Source organism: Eucyclogobius newberryi, unplaced genomic scaffold (assembly GCF_026437365.1).
Source record: "Eucyclogobius newberryi isolate DKJ021-1_F unplaced genomic scaffold, fEucNew1.0.hap1 SCAF_9, whole genome shotgun sequence".
NCBI classification, from domain to species: Eukaryota; Metazoa; Chordata; class Actinopteri; order Gobiiformes; family Gobiidae; genus Eucyclogobius; species Eucyclogobius newberryi.
This window is the reverse complement of record NW_027316532.1, coordinates 7,700,755-7,715,129: the sequence shown is the minus strand read 5'-3', so window position 1 is coordinate 7,715,129 and position 14,375 is coordinate 7,700,755. Positions and strand designations below refer to the sequence as shown.

The window sequence follows — 14,375 nt, the reverse complement described above, 5'->3', positions numbered from 1 at the left end:
TGATCTTTGTGAGCAGGCTGATGCCTCAGGAGGGTGGTTCAGTGGTTGGTTTAAGCCCAAACCCAAAGACGATCAACAGGATGCTCCAGAACCGACCAGCCCACCTCAGATGGTGAGATCGTATTTCTTTTTAATTGTATTTCATCAACCGCAAACGTGCACAGTTCCAGCAAGTCCACAAGCTCAGTCCTCCTCACCATGACACCAGTCCAGGGGTGTCAAACCTGATCCTCTTTGCCTCGTATCAGATTTGACAGGCTTAAATATCTACACATGCTCTCTCTGTCCCACTTGAGGCTGTGTCTTGTGGGCAGTGTCAAAGCTTTGTTCGCCCTCAGAGGCAAGTGTTGTTGTGATTTTGGGCGTTAGAAAAATAAATTGAATTGAATTGAAATTGTTGTCCAAACAGATTGTGCTGCTGGGGCCGATCTGAGATGGGGACAAGGGTTGTGACCCCAATAGAGACCTATATTTTTCAAATGTAATCACACATTTACAATATGGACATGTTTTTGTTTCATAAAAACATAATAAACCCATACAGAAGAAATCACATTTATTCACAGTGTTATTTAAGTCAATAAGGTTATATAAAAAGTTGTAGTATTAAGCCTCAATCATTTTAGGGGTCTATGTTGTGAATTATAATAACTAAATAATAATTTCTCCCCGACGCCCGGTGTGTGGTGTAGCTGAACATTTTGGCTCTTGATCTAGTTAGCCACTCCTGCCCCAGTAGTTGAGCAGTACAACAAAGTATGCACCTGTTTGAACTGTGTGCTATGCTGCTCTGACCCTAATATACGTTTTACCATCTCCTCACGAAAGCTTCAAACAACTCCTCTCAAAATATCTAACCATGCATACTTCCACAAATGCTTTCTTAAAATAAATGTTTTTTGTTCCATTAGTTTTCCTCTTTGCCTCCGCCTCCAGCCGTGTTCCAGGCCTCCACCTCCACCTCCACAGGGATCAACCCGTTTTCAAGGAAAGCTGGTGAGCAACAATGTGTTAATATAAAGATAATCTCCACTATTCATTTGTTTTGTTACAGAGCTATGCCAGTTGAAAGTTGTTGACACTGACCATTTGTTATGGGAGACCTGAGGGGTTTGTGGCCCCTCCTCCCATCGCAGTGTAGAGCATTAACACGTTACTGAGTTGTTTCGCATGAAGCATGACAAGCACTTTACATTTCCTTCTAGTGGAAACTCACACATACAGTGTACAACATTTGACATGTGTGGAACTAATTTGAGGTTTGTTGTGTCATATTTTAAGCAGCTATTACTATATCAAATATATGTTTAGCCAATGGGACATATAGTCATGTCATTCTTGTACAAACTGGTCATAGTTTTGAGCTGATTAACTTGTCCCTTGCTCTCAAAAAACATTTGTATTCCCATGCATTTTCAGGCGTATGCACGGCTTTAGAAGAGCTTTTTCAGAAGGTGAAATGAACCTAGTGGACCACCCAAGCACAGCCAATCAGAGTGCTGCTTTTAGCTCTGGCTGACAAGAAATAAAACACTTTATTTATTAGCTGCAGACAGCGAGCAATGGTCTCACTTTGTCACAAGTGCACCATTTACAATATACTCTTCACTCATTTACAAAAAGATATGTCAGATACTCCAGCTGTTAATATGTCAATACAAGAAAGAAAACATTCTAAATGTATTCATACAACTGGTTCAGTGTTTTATGTCACCAACATATAAAATTGTATATTGTTATATATCTCAAATAGGGCTTATGTAATTATTGGTTTATTATACATTAAACACATACAAACATTTTTTTATTTATTTTTTGTTCTTTCCTGGTTGGCCTTCTTAGCATCTCTTACTACGACCAGTCTTACAAATGAATATACATTCATGAATATATGGATGAAGTACTGTTCATGACTAACAACTAAATGGCCAATTCGACTCCTTTAGTGGACTACATTGGCACATCCTGCTTATGCCATAAAAAATTGCAGACTAAACTGAAACTGAAGGTTAAACATTTGATCTTTGCTCTTGCGCTCGCTGTCCATATGATCATATGATCTGTAACTAAGTCTTCCTCTAATGCAGTGAAGTTGTGAGCCACCTGTCTCAGCCTTTCCCAGAGTCTAGATAATCTTAGCACATTATAAAGCCATTTTATAGCTGTCAAAATGATACCTTTTACAAAGCTAAGGAATGTACTAGGGATGATTTTATTAGTATTTATTTGTTGGACAATTCAAAATCTTGATTAGAGATGTATTGTTTCTGCATTCTAGCCATCTTTTCTTTACTTTTGGAGTGTTTGGACCGTAATATGTGCTTACTAAGGTCTCTGGTTTGATTCCTGCTACTGGTAATGCAGTTCTGTCCCTTCTGTTTCAGTCACTGCGTTTCCATTCCCTTATTTTTAATGCACATTTTGAAGTATTGCAAAAGTAACAGGAGGTGGAAAGGCAAAATGTTCCATTTAAACCCTTACTTTGCGTAATAGTCATACACTGGCGTCAGGTAAATTTTGATTTATGCACTAACAAAACATTTTAGAAGGTGGAAAAAGATTGAATGTGTGTTTAAGAATGTGTTTAATTACCTTCCCGCTAGCTTTGAGTTTTTTTGGACTTTAAATCAATTATTTTATTTTTTTCTAGGGCAACAGCTGGGCTAGAATCCCCCATGTTGGGTATGTAAAAGTAAAATATATGTTCATGAAATGACTGTATACATGTCAAATGAACAGGTGACATCTCTACATTTGCAGGACCGGCATCATAGCACTGTATAAACTATTTGTGTGTGAAAGTACTGTAAATTGAGACTTGCCAGTCATCTTCAATATAAAGGCCACTTTCCCGTCCCGGTGGTCGAGTGGTTAAGGCACAGCGCACATCCAGTGTTGTGAGGTCAAATCCCGACTCCAACTATTTACTGCATGTCCTCCCTTCTCTCTCACCCCCATTTCACGCTCACCTTTCCTGTCTAATAAAGCCTTGGGGCAAAATAATTATTAAAAAACAAAATAAAATGTTTCCAAATACCCTGGACCAGAGCTACTCCTATTCCCAGCGGCACATCAGGTACTTAACGTTAACCATAGCTAAATTAATTGTACAGACAGAACAGATGGATCATATCTCTGTTGACGCAATAACATGGCAACAAACTGCTGTATCTGTTTCTCTATTGGCAAAAGATTTAGGTTACCGCCATTTTGGAATTTGCAGATCCTCATTAAGTTACAACAACTTTTAATATAAGATACTTTAACGATATAATCTATATTGGTACACATGGAATTATGATTTTCTTAACTTATAAAACCCTATGTTTATATGTTTATTGGGTCCTCCCAAGTGTCTTAAAGCCCCAACATGCAACCTTTTAACCAAAATATAGATAATAAAATAAAAGCATGTTTTTTGCTTGTATTTTTGCATACATTTGTTTATAAAAACCTGTGTCCTTACTGTGAGCGGGCTTGCATCTCCACAAACCTGACACGTACCTGACACGCTGTAACATTCTGCAGTATGGCATAAAACATATCTATCTCCATGGAGAACATTATGCATGGTTTTAGTTTTCTTTGGAATAATGAAGGCCATTTTCTACCTGCAGAAAGTCACTTTAAATGAATATTTTTGTAATGGGAATTTCTGCAATTCCTTCCAAAGTTAATATAAAGATTTTGTTGCATATATGCATCTTAAAGCATTTACCGGTAGTTGAAACAAGTGCCAGATTCAGTTGATCCTCTTTACATTTAAATGCTTTTGATCAAAGCAATGATAGAGGGCAAAAAGTATAATATGAACTTTAATATAATGTAATTCCATGTAAGGGGCCAGATCTTTATGTCCTTACCTATGACGCTGACCTCGTTACAACCACTGACTCACTGATCGCGGAGCTTTCAGTTTGAATTGTACCAAAAATAGGTATTTATTTGAAGTAATGGTGACACAGATGACAAACTACCGGTAGTATGTGTATGTCAGGCTAATGTACAGTCTTGTATGACCAAGGTAGAACTGATTCCTGCCCTTAGACCTATAGGTCTATAATACGTTTGTGTTCACTTGTTTTTCAGTATGAACTGTATGTATGGCTCTGTATTTGTAAAATATGATCAATTATGTACATTTTAAGGCATTTTATTTTGCAATTCTTGAAGTTTTATTTTTAATAAATTATATGTATTCACAATTGAGAAGTTATTTTTTTTAAAGGAAGAAACATATAGTGCTATAATATTTGTCAAATGTATTGACATTGCTTGAGGACCATTCTCCATGTTCCAGAGTATCATCTGGAGATGGATTTAGATTGTGTGCAATTTATTTTTGGAAGATTCTCTCGGGTGTACAATTTACTACCTTTATGAAAACCAAAATGCGTTTGCTGCTCCATGTGTCGTTGGCGGTCCTGTCCGAGCTCTGCTGCAGCTGATCTTGAGGAAGACTTATGGTCTGGCACATGCATCTGTTAAATAACAGGATTTTCACAGGCCCTGCCTATTAATGTAAGGAGAGCGTCCCATAGCAGCAGGTGGGGGTCTGATTTCCCCTCGTCTGCAAGAGTCCAGGGAGAGAGAGGGCTGAGCGAGGAGTGTGAAAGGGGCGAGCGAGGAGAGATCGAGGGGTGTGGCACATAAGTCTGAGTCAGTGTTTACTATAGACTGCCAATAATCTGTCACTTAATGCATCGCTTTATCATAGGATATGTTTATTCAAATGTTATAATGTAATATGAACTATAGAAAGCTCCAATTAAAATGTTTACTGTACATACACTATGTCTAATGGATGAATTTGATTCCTATGTAGGATCTGAACATTCACACATGGTTGATTAAAAAGGACACATTGTACACAAATATGTACTTTAGAAGAGCAGGGTCAAATATGCAAATTGAGTTACAAGTAGATAAACTATCCAAAGGTAAATGAAATGATTTAGATACATAAATACATGTATAAAATTATAATTTTCTGAGTCCGTTGCATTCATTCTTAAATATATTCCGGTAAATTAACTTTGAATCAGTTATCAACTTAAACATATGGCTAATTCACATCACAACTATGAGCAAAAGAACACTAACGCCTTGCTTGGACTGGCAAAAATGTATTCCAACGTTGAGAATGCGTGACGCACTAGCACCGCACCGCACTGCGTGTGGTCTGAACACCTCGTTATTTTTAACCGTTTTGAACGCCTGCAGCCACTGAATCCAGTGCATGCGCTCTGAACTCCGTGTTACAGGTTTAAGCACTTTAAAGGACTTAGGTTGGGTGTCTTTGTTTGTACCCTTGGGTAAATTGGTTTGAAGTGATTAAGAGACATCAAACATACATGCACACAATATAAAAAACAGACTAAATTAATTAATTATGCTGAGGGAGCTTGTTTAAAAGGATAATAACTGCTGAGATGAAACAGTCTTTGCTCTGATGGCAGGACCTGAAACAGAGCGTTCAGGGCGTGGCTCCGTTCTTGCATGACAAGCATGATTTTTTGTTCTTGTCTGACACATTTTCAAACCAATTTGTCATGCATATATACGTCTTGCTCACAGTTTCCTGAGGCAGTGCAGTCGCTGGTTCCTTCTTGCACACGACCTCATAGTTGGCATCAAAGTTTAGACCAGAGATGGGCATGATTGTGCAGGTACTTATACTGAGTCACCACAGTCTGACCATTGACTCTGACCGCTTCATAATTGTGTGTGCTTTTTCTAAAATCAACGACCATATCTTTAGTCTTGTTCACATTCAAAACCAAGGAGGACATTTTGCAAAGTCTTGTACAACTGACCCATGGCTGCTCCAATTGTACAAGGACAGTTGTACAAGCTACTGTCCTTTTTGCCAACTAAGGTCACACAGCGGTCAGTCAGTGCAGATATCAGCGCAGTTTGAGCCATATGAAGAAATGCTTATTTAAAATACAAGTTGCATTGACATACTTTCAGGTGGAGTCTGGGCCTCTTTAACCACAGATATTTCATTCATTAACAGTAAATCTCCCAACGTCTGATCCACAAAAATCTGATCCACAAATGTTGAACCCTCTCTTTATTGGTTTGGTTCAGGCTCCACAAACGTATAATTTGAGCAATCACAATTTAAACACCATAATCAGAATACAAAAAACAATATCGGAAAACTTGTTCACCCTCAACTTTATACACACACACACACACACACACAAATGAACTAAAAGAGGAATGTTACACGCTTCTTCTTCTTCTCGTGGTGTTGATTTGGCGACTTTGACACATCCAGGCCTGAGGGACGTCTTGATGAAGATAAGAGTCTCGTGAGGTTACGTCTCCCTGGTTACGGGGAGGGGACTCTGAATTAAGATCTGCAGCCGGACGCCTCTTGCTTTTCCAAGGCTTTTTGCGGACTATGGCAAACGGTTATCACGCTTGCAAGTGGAAAGCTCAAACTCAACTAAACCTGATTTACTACAGCTCATTGGGGCATTGCATGTGTCCTTAGTAGTTCACTGCTGTGGTTGTGATGCTGCATGTGTTGTGCTAGCTTCTCTGCACACCTAAAGGACTTATCACACTGTACACAGACAAAGATCCTGCCCGCACAGTTCAGCTGCTGGTGCTGCTCCAGATTTGCCAAACAGCTAAAGTTCTTATTGCACCCACCACAACTGTGAATCGTCCCAACATTGTGCGTGTACTGATGTCGAACAAGCCTGGCGGCCATCGCGAACGCTATCCCACACTCCCCACACTTATGGGGCCTTTTCCCGCTGTGGATGGCTTCGTGCTCGGTCAAATTCGACGATTTCGTGAAACATTTGGCGCACACGGAGCAGACGAACGGACGCACCCCGTTGTGGATCTTTTGATGTTCGACCATGCGACTCTCCAGAGCAAACTTCTTACCGCAGTCGGAACAGGAATACGGGCGTTCTCCGAGATGTTTCCGCTCGTGTCTTTTCAACGACAGAGGTCTATTGAATGTTTTGTCGCAATGTGAGCACTGAAACGGTTTGTTGTTGGTGTGCATGTTGCGTTCGTGTTTTCTCAAATCGGAAGATCGGATAAAGTCTTTGCCGCACTCTTTGCACTCGTAAGGCTTTTCTCCGGTGTGCGTTCGGATATGCTTGCGGTAATCGGACGACCAAATGTAGCTGCGGTCGCAAAACGGGCACCGGTAAGGCCGTTCTCCCGTATGCAACCGTTTGTGTTGTTGAAGAGTGCCTTGGTGCGAATACGCTTTGCCACATTTGTCACACACGTGGGGTTTGAGACCAGAATGGGTGGTTAAGTGGCTTTGCAGGTAGCACAACTTCTTGAAGGCCCAGTGACAATGTGTGCACTTGAACGGTCGCTGTTCCGAGTCGATATCGCCGCGTTTTTTCATCGCTTCTAAAAGTCGAGACATTTTGGCGTCGTCCTTGCATAAATCTTTGGCAGAAACGTCAGCGCCGTTGTCATTCTTGACGTGAAGATCTTTGAGCTTGGACATGACCTGTTTGTCGTTTTCCGCCATCGTTGTTTCTTCATTGTTTTTTGCACTAATGTTCGTCTCTTCACTTTCTGATGACAAATTTAGGGCACAGTTTTTAATTATTGGACTCTTCTCATCTGTGGATTGTTTAGTTTGTGGATTTGTACAACAGTCTTTGACAGTGACGTTAATTTCTGGCGTGACCTGCTTGGCGGTCTTTGTCAATGTGCTCTCAGCATTGTCGTCAATTTGAACCCAAATGTCCTTTTCTTCGGACGATGAGGTTGGAATATTGTAACAGTTGCTGATAATCCCACTCTTCACAATTGTATATCGTTCATTCAAATGATGTTTTTGGACTTTACGTAGTCTCAATTTTGACACTAAGTGCTGTTTTTTTGCCTTTCTCCCTTTAACATTGTCCAGATTTTGAACACAAATTTCATCTGATGAAGTTGATGAAATATCAGCAATATTGTTCATACTAATCCCATTTGGAGTTTGTTGAATGGAATTATGTTTATTGCCTTTAACATGTTTGAGTTTTAATGTCAGCCGGTTAGAAGTCTTTGCTTTTTCTGCTAAATCTAGTTCACCATTATCCTTACTTTGCACCCATATTTCTTCTTCTTCCTCAGAGGAAATGTCAAGAGACGTTCCAGCAATGCCACTATTCCATTTAGGAGTGAGTGGATTCAAATACAAGATTCCAGAATCGACTGTAATGTCCACACATGTCATTGAGTCTTGTAGATCCTTCTCTTCTTGCTCTGTCGCCACAAATGACCTGGGGACAGAATGTTGTTGAACTTTTCTTTTCTTGCCCGTTTTGGAGAGCCCTGTTTCAGTCATGGCGGCTTCTGGAGTGTGCAGCGTATAGAGTCAACACACGTCGGGAAATGTATGTCCTGAGAAGACCAAGACCTGCGGCCAAAGAGCAAAACATCCTCATGAACGGAAATAACGCATTATTAGTATTTTAGATTTTTAAAAACAAATATAAGTTTGATTGATAGTGGAGCACCGACATGGACATTGATACCGATGTTATTGGAAACGCTTGAGCCGATAACCGATATTTGGCCGATATTTTCTTTTTATTTATGTTTTTCAATATTTTTAACTAAGAAATAATGCTGTGTTTTAAAATGTTGAGTTAGAACTTATTATACCCTTCATTTGGAGGAAATGTTTGAAACTGAAAAAGTTTTATTCTGCACTGTTTTTAGATATAAGCTGTAATGTATGATTCAAATCAGCCCTCACTCTTTTCCAATCTGTGAATTTCCTTTTGTGTCTCTTATTTCTCAGACTTCAGTGTCTTTTACCTCTCACGTCCCTGTGTCATCAGGTGTTGAACCTCCTCAGTCTGATCACACACTCACAACTCTCTCTTCTCCTCCTTTAAAGGTCCCATAACATGCTAAATCGACTTTTCAGAGCTTTTAACCTTCTTACATTGCTATTTGTGCTTCATATATGTACCCAGAGTGTTTTTATTGATTCCCGCAGTGTTTAGCTATATTACAGACTATCTCCTTTCCTCGAATCTCCAAACTGACGGGGGGTAGCTACAAGGCCGCGTCATACCCACAGGCACGCGTCATCATCCCCCCTCCCCCTCCCCCTCCTGCCTGCTGCCTCCCGCCCCCTTCCCCCCGGCTCCGCGCTGCTCGTGTTTCCCTACAAGCCCGGAGTTTTTCTGCTTCGATTTACGACGAAACACGGCTCAAAGAGGCAGTTGATGCAGCAACCGGGAAAATAAACGGGGAAATAAGAGCGCGATGGACATAAGACTTTTATATATATATTTATATATATATATATAGATAGATAGATAGATACATATAGATATATCTGTTCTGCGCACGCTGTAGAATAAACACCAGATTTATTTAGTCTCAAAGTAGTGTTGATCTGAAGTTCTATCGTTTCTCAGTCACTCGCGCGGAGCGGCGCAGCGCGGAGCACACAGCTGTGGGGGACACACTACGTCACGGGTGGGCGGGGCACACACACGCTCTGAGACTACGTCACGGGTTGGGCGGGGGAGCCAGATCGCTCTTCGCAAGGGTGGGGGCGAATATCAAACCAAGCCGTCTGCATTTCCGGGTTGGTGAGGGGGTCCAAGGTCTGGGTGATATTTCTTAACTATTATGTTAAGGGTGTTGCACAACCCTTATTATTATCAATTATACACTTAGGATAGACTACGTAACGTGAAAAAAGCATGTTAAGGCACCTTTAAACCTCTCACACTAAATTTTGTCTAAACCTTTTCTAGAGCTTTTAAAAGTCTGTAACTTTGTCATTTCTGGGTCTTTTGGTGCAGAATAAAGACCGGATGAAAGTTTACTGATTGATCTGATAGAATACATATTGTCCATAAGCTGTTGTTTATTCCCTTGTTTTCTTCCTGTTTCTGAAGCGTCGCAGAGTTAACTCCTTCATTACCAAGGCTTAACATCGTGGACTGATATCGGTGCTTTTTGGACTGAAACCGATATTATTCAAAGACCTGAATAACGACCGATACGGGGCCGATATATCAGTGCACCCCTCGTAGTTTTTTAACTTCACTTCTTTCAATTTTACGTGTTTCATATTTTTTCTTGTTTACTGGGCCTCACCCGGTGTGTAACAGTGACAACAATGTGCTATTCCAGTCCTGACTGGTTTTACCCGTTTTTAATCATTGTTTAAGCCCTAAAACCAAAGTAGTAAAACACACTCGTTCAAATGTTGTTTCCGTAGTAGACTAGACTGTAGTCTTAGTTTTTGTTCCTCATAAAACTTGTTCAGGGACATTTTTTTTTATTTATTTTTTATCATTCCTTGTATTAAAAGTAGGCTAACCGTAGAATTATTTTTATTTTACATATACGTTCTAACCATATGACGATGTAACTTCCCTTTTACACATTTTGAATACTACTCAAATACACTACAAAAGCAAGCTGTGAATACTGAACCCTCAGTCCACTTGTACTTACCTTAGGCTTTCCAGTCTCAGTCCACATGTAGTACTTGGGCTCAGTGCATGTAGTAGGAGTCCCCTGCTTGTAGTCTCTGGCAGGTGGAGTGAGCAGAAGGAGTTGACAGTGTGTGTCTGTGGGTCAGCGGCACCCTGTACCAGAGGCTCAACTTACCTTCTCTGACCAACATGACCAGAGTATGTGTCCACCAAGAGGATTTCATAGTCATCAACTCCAAATGGCATAGAATCGAGTGCTATAGCAGATGTTCTCTCGTTTGTCTCTCGTTACATGTAGGTCTACTATTCCTTTTTATGGAATTAAATATATTCATTATATTTGCAATGTTTTGCTTCAAATGCCCATCTGACAAGTTGGACTACGAATTGGACAAAAACAAAGCGAAAACATGTATTTTAAGATAACATTTGGCATTTCTTGTGGGTTATACTTTTACTGTCAGACTGAATTTGAACATGTTCATGTAAATCCCCTTAAGGTGCATCTCGTTTTCAACAGGGACCAAGAATATGCAAATACAGTACATTGTGCCACAGGAGCACAATACAACACAATACAGACAATAATATTCTACAATATGGCATAAAACATATCGATCTCTAAGAATGTTCCAAAGTATGGTTTTAACTCCCTCATTCCATAGAATTATGCAGGGGATTTTCCACCTCCAGAAAGTTACATACGACTATTGCTTTAAGGTTTGAAGGGTGAGAGACTTTGGGTGTCTCCCTAATTAATCAATATATTTCAGTGATACTGTAATTTTCAACTGATTCACAAACTTGACTGAAATATTAATATTTACCACACATACTAATTCATCATGTGCACTTCAAAGTTGACATTTAAACCACGTTCAAAAGTTGTTTTGTTTTGTTTCATTCAATTTGAGTTGACTAATCCAGCACATGTCGCCCTCTAGTGGCTCCATAGTGTCATTACTTGGTGTTAGGCGCTCCTCTGTGTTTTTAAACCACCTCTCCGGACTTGTTCGGATTTCAGTGCTCAAAATACTGGCTTATGTTGTGAAATAAAACAGGTGTTCCCAAACTTTTCAGACTGGGACCCCCAAAATAACTATGTAACCAATCCGGGTCCCCACAGCTAATGGTAATTAGCATCTAAGATCATTTCAAGATCCATAACATTTGAAATTAATTAAAATTCTGAATAGGCTAGCTCGGTGGATACAAGTGGGGAGTTTCTGTTGAAACAAACAACTCTTTCTACTTCAGGAAGGCTCCTCCCAATGGGCGGATCTTACCACAGAACAGTATTAATATCGGAGTTCTCGATCTAAATTCTTTTATTGACAATGACTCTTGGATGAGAGTCGAAACGTCTATTTTTTTCAAACTGAGTCCAGATGACTACAACTGAAGCTTTTTCTACCATTTGAAATTAAGGTTAATTTGTGTTTATTTTAGTGAATTATTGTGTTATTTTACCTTATTTAACTCAAATATACTTTGTCCAATTAAAAATATACATTTAATACATCATAATTTAGAACAGGGGTGTCCAAACTTTTGTCAGCGAGGGCCACATTTTAAAACTTACATGGCAGAGGGCCACAAAACAACCTGACAATGTCTAATTTGTCGAATGACAAAGTGAATCATTCGTTCAAATTTAGCATTTGACATAGTTTCCATGAGCCTCCACACCTTTAAAACGACTTGGAACATTAATATTCTTGCATTTTTCCAATTTTACAGTAAAAAGTTCTACTTTTGTTGTTTGGACCAACTTAGCAGGAGGCTGGAGGGCCAACAAAAAATGGTCTGAGGGCAAGATTTGGCCCCCGGGCCGTAGTTTAGACATGCCTGATCTCGCGATCTCCAGATCGTGCCTCGCGACCCCCCTGGGAGTCTCCACCCCCACTTTGGGAACCACTGATGTCAGATATAAAACACATTTTATTAACAGACTTTACAAATCAAAGCATTTCCGGACTAAGTTTGGTCACGTGAGTCGATCAAGCTTTTTTTGTTTTTTCACTTGCAATGTGACTTAACAACCAGAAGAAGGCGCCATTTCTCTTTCACTCACATTGAGACAAAAAGTGAGGTCTGTGGAAAAGTACCTGGAAAAATACTGTCAACAACAAAAGTCTCCCCAAACTCGAGACAAAGGCTCCGCAGGTCACACTCTGTTCCCAATTTTAAATTCAAAACACGAATTCCTGGAAAGCCGTGTTTACTGTTTGGATACTTAAATTGTTTGTAAAAAATAATTTTAGTGGGGTACAACATCAGCAAAAATGATTTATTTGAGGAAAACCTCTGTTAAAAAAATTAATGGACCTTTACCAAACAAAGGCCATAGTTCTGCAGCGAATAAAAAATACTACTTCTTTCACATCAGATTAAATCCATGAGTCCACTTACTTTCCCAAGAGAACAGAGAGAAATCTAACACTGCATTGATTTGCTGAACAAAAGTGAGTCTTAACGTTGTATAAATAGTTATTTTGGGTTTTGGACTCTCTGTTTTTTCCCACATTAAATGACTGAAATTGGATCAGGTTTTAGTGTATGAGCTGCAGGCTACAGCTGTCAGGCTCAGAACAGAATGTTCTACATATGTTTAATATACATAAACATGCATAGATCTCATGCATAGTTAGCAACACTTTAAATCTCTCAAAGGAAAAATGAATAAACAAATAAAATACTGTTAATAATTTGTTAATAACTTTTGCACACATTTACATATTTAAAGCAACAGTTGGTAACTTTCTGACACAACCTGCATGATCCCATAAATAAGTTAAAACTATACTTCGGAACATTTTTTAAGGAGATAGACACATTTTATGCCATAGTGTGGAATATTATTGCCAAAGGAACAACATTTCCATGGAAACAAGCAGGAAGAAGCTCATCCAGGCCATGTACGAGTCAAGTTTGTGGAGATGCAAGCCCGGTCACAGTCAGGACACTATTTTTGGAAGTTTTTCAGTGCAATGAAAACATATTTGTTGGCTAAAAGGTTACTTATTGGCACTTTAAGTTTATCTGTACATTTAGATCAGTTCAAGATGGGTTTAAGCGTGAATATTTACAGCCTCTCTACGTTAAAGAGGAGTTTCAATGCATTTTCATACAAAACTCACCACCAAATATTGCACCAGTTGGAGGCTAACTGCTAATGCTATCACTCGCTTACATAACTTACATAACTCACAGCAAGTAGGTTGGCGGTTCAATTCTCAAATGTTGATCCACTGGTTTCCCCTTATTGACCAAAACAAGTCGGTCACATTGTCTTATGTTGACATTCATTTGATCTTTGCAAATGTGTCGTACCATATGAATCAATGAAAATGAATCTGTCAAATAACTTGTGTAAAGCCTATTTTTGTTGTGAGTATTGCACGTAGCAGGTTCACTAAAGGTCAAAGGTGAATGAGAGCGAGTGTTGCCTGTGATGAGTGTTTATTATGTTGAATCTGTCACAATAAACCTCTTGTGTGTTGCGTGAGCCCCACTGCTGGGACGTCCAAAAGGTCCTAGTGTCTCCCAGGGACCCGAGTGTCACCTGGAAGTGTCCCATGGGCCCCTGCAGAGAGGACGGGACAGTCAGGGTGGTCTGGGGCCAACTGTCCCCTCTCAGGAGAGAACTGAGAACCAACTAATAAGTTAACCAAAATGACATGGTTTGGTAATACTTTTGAATTGTAGAATTTTGTTATGGTTTGCGTGGTATATATGGCTTACTTAGGTTGACTGTACACTAACTGTACACTAACAGGCTGTAGTGCACTTACTGGGTGTGACACATGCATGATTCTATACATAAAATTATACTTCTGAACATTCTCCATGCAGAAGTTATATTATACTGTGTAATATTCTAGCCAAAAGAACAACATTTCCATGGAAACAAGCCGGTGGAGG

General features: G+C 39.6%; 1 protein-coding gene and 1 long non-coding RNA gene across 2 annotated transcripts; one reads left to right on the top strand and one right to left on the bottom strand.

The window, feature by feature from the left end:
* The first annotated feature begins 15 nt into the window (after positions 1-15).
* LOC140354116 (uncharacterized) lies at positions 16-4,141 on the top strand. Its single transcript, XR_011925950.1, has 4 exons — positions 16-112; positions 912-996; positions 2,651-2,682; positions 2,761-4,141. It is a non-coding gene; the product is annotated as an uncharacterized lncRNA (long non-coding RNA).
* Positions 4,142-6,131: 1,990 nt separating this feature from the next.
* Positions 6,132-8,366, bottom strand: znf648 (zinc finger protein 648). The gene has a single exon (XM_072439416.1). It carries the CDS (start codon positions 8,327-8,329, stop codon positions 6,479-6,481), a length of 1,851 nt encoding a protein of 616 aa, XP_072295517.1. The 5' UTR covers positions 8,330-8,366; the 3' UTR covers positions 6,132-6,478.
* Positions 8,367-14,375: the final 6,009 nt, after the last annotated feature.

Coding starts and splice junctions, on each gene's coding strand:
- znf648 (XM_072439416.1), bottom strand. CDS start 8,329: ATGACTGAAACAGGGCTCTCCAAAACGGGCAAGAAAAGAAAAGTTCAA.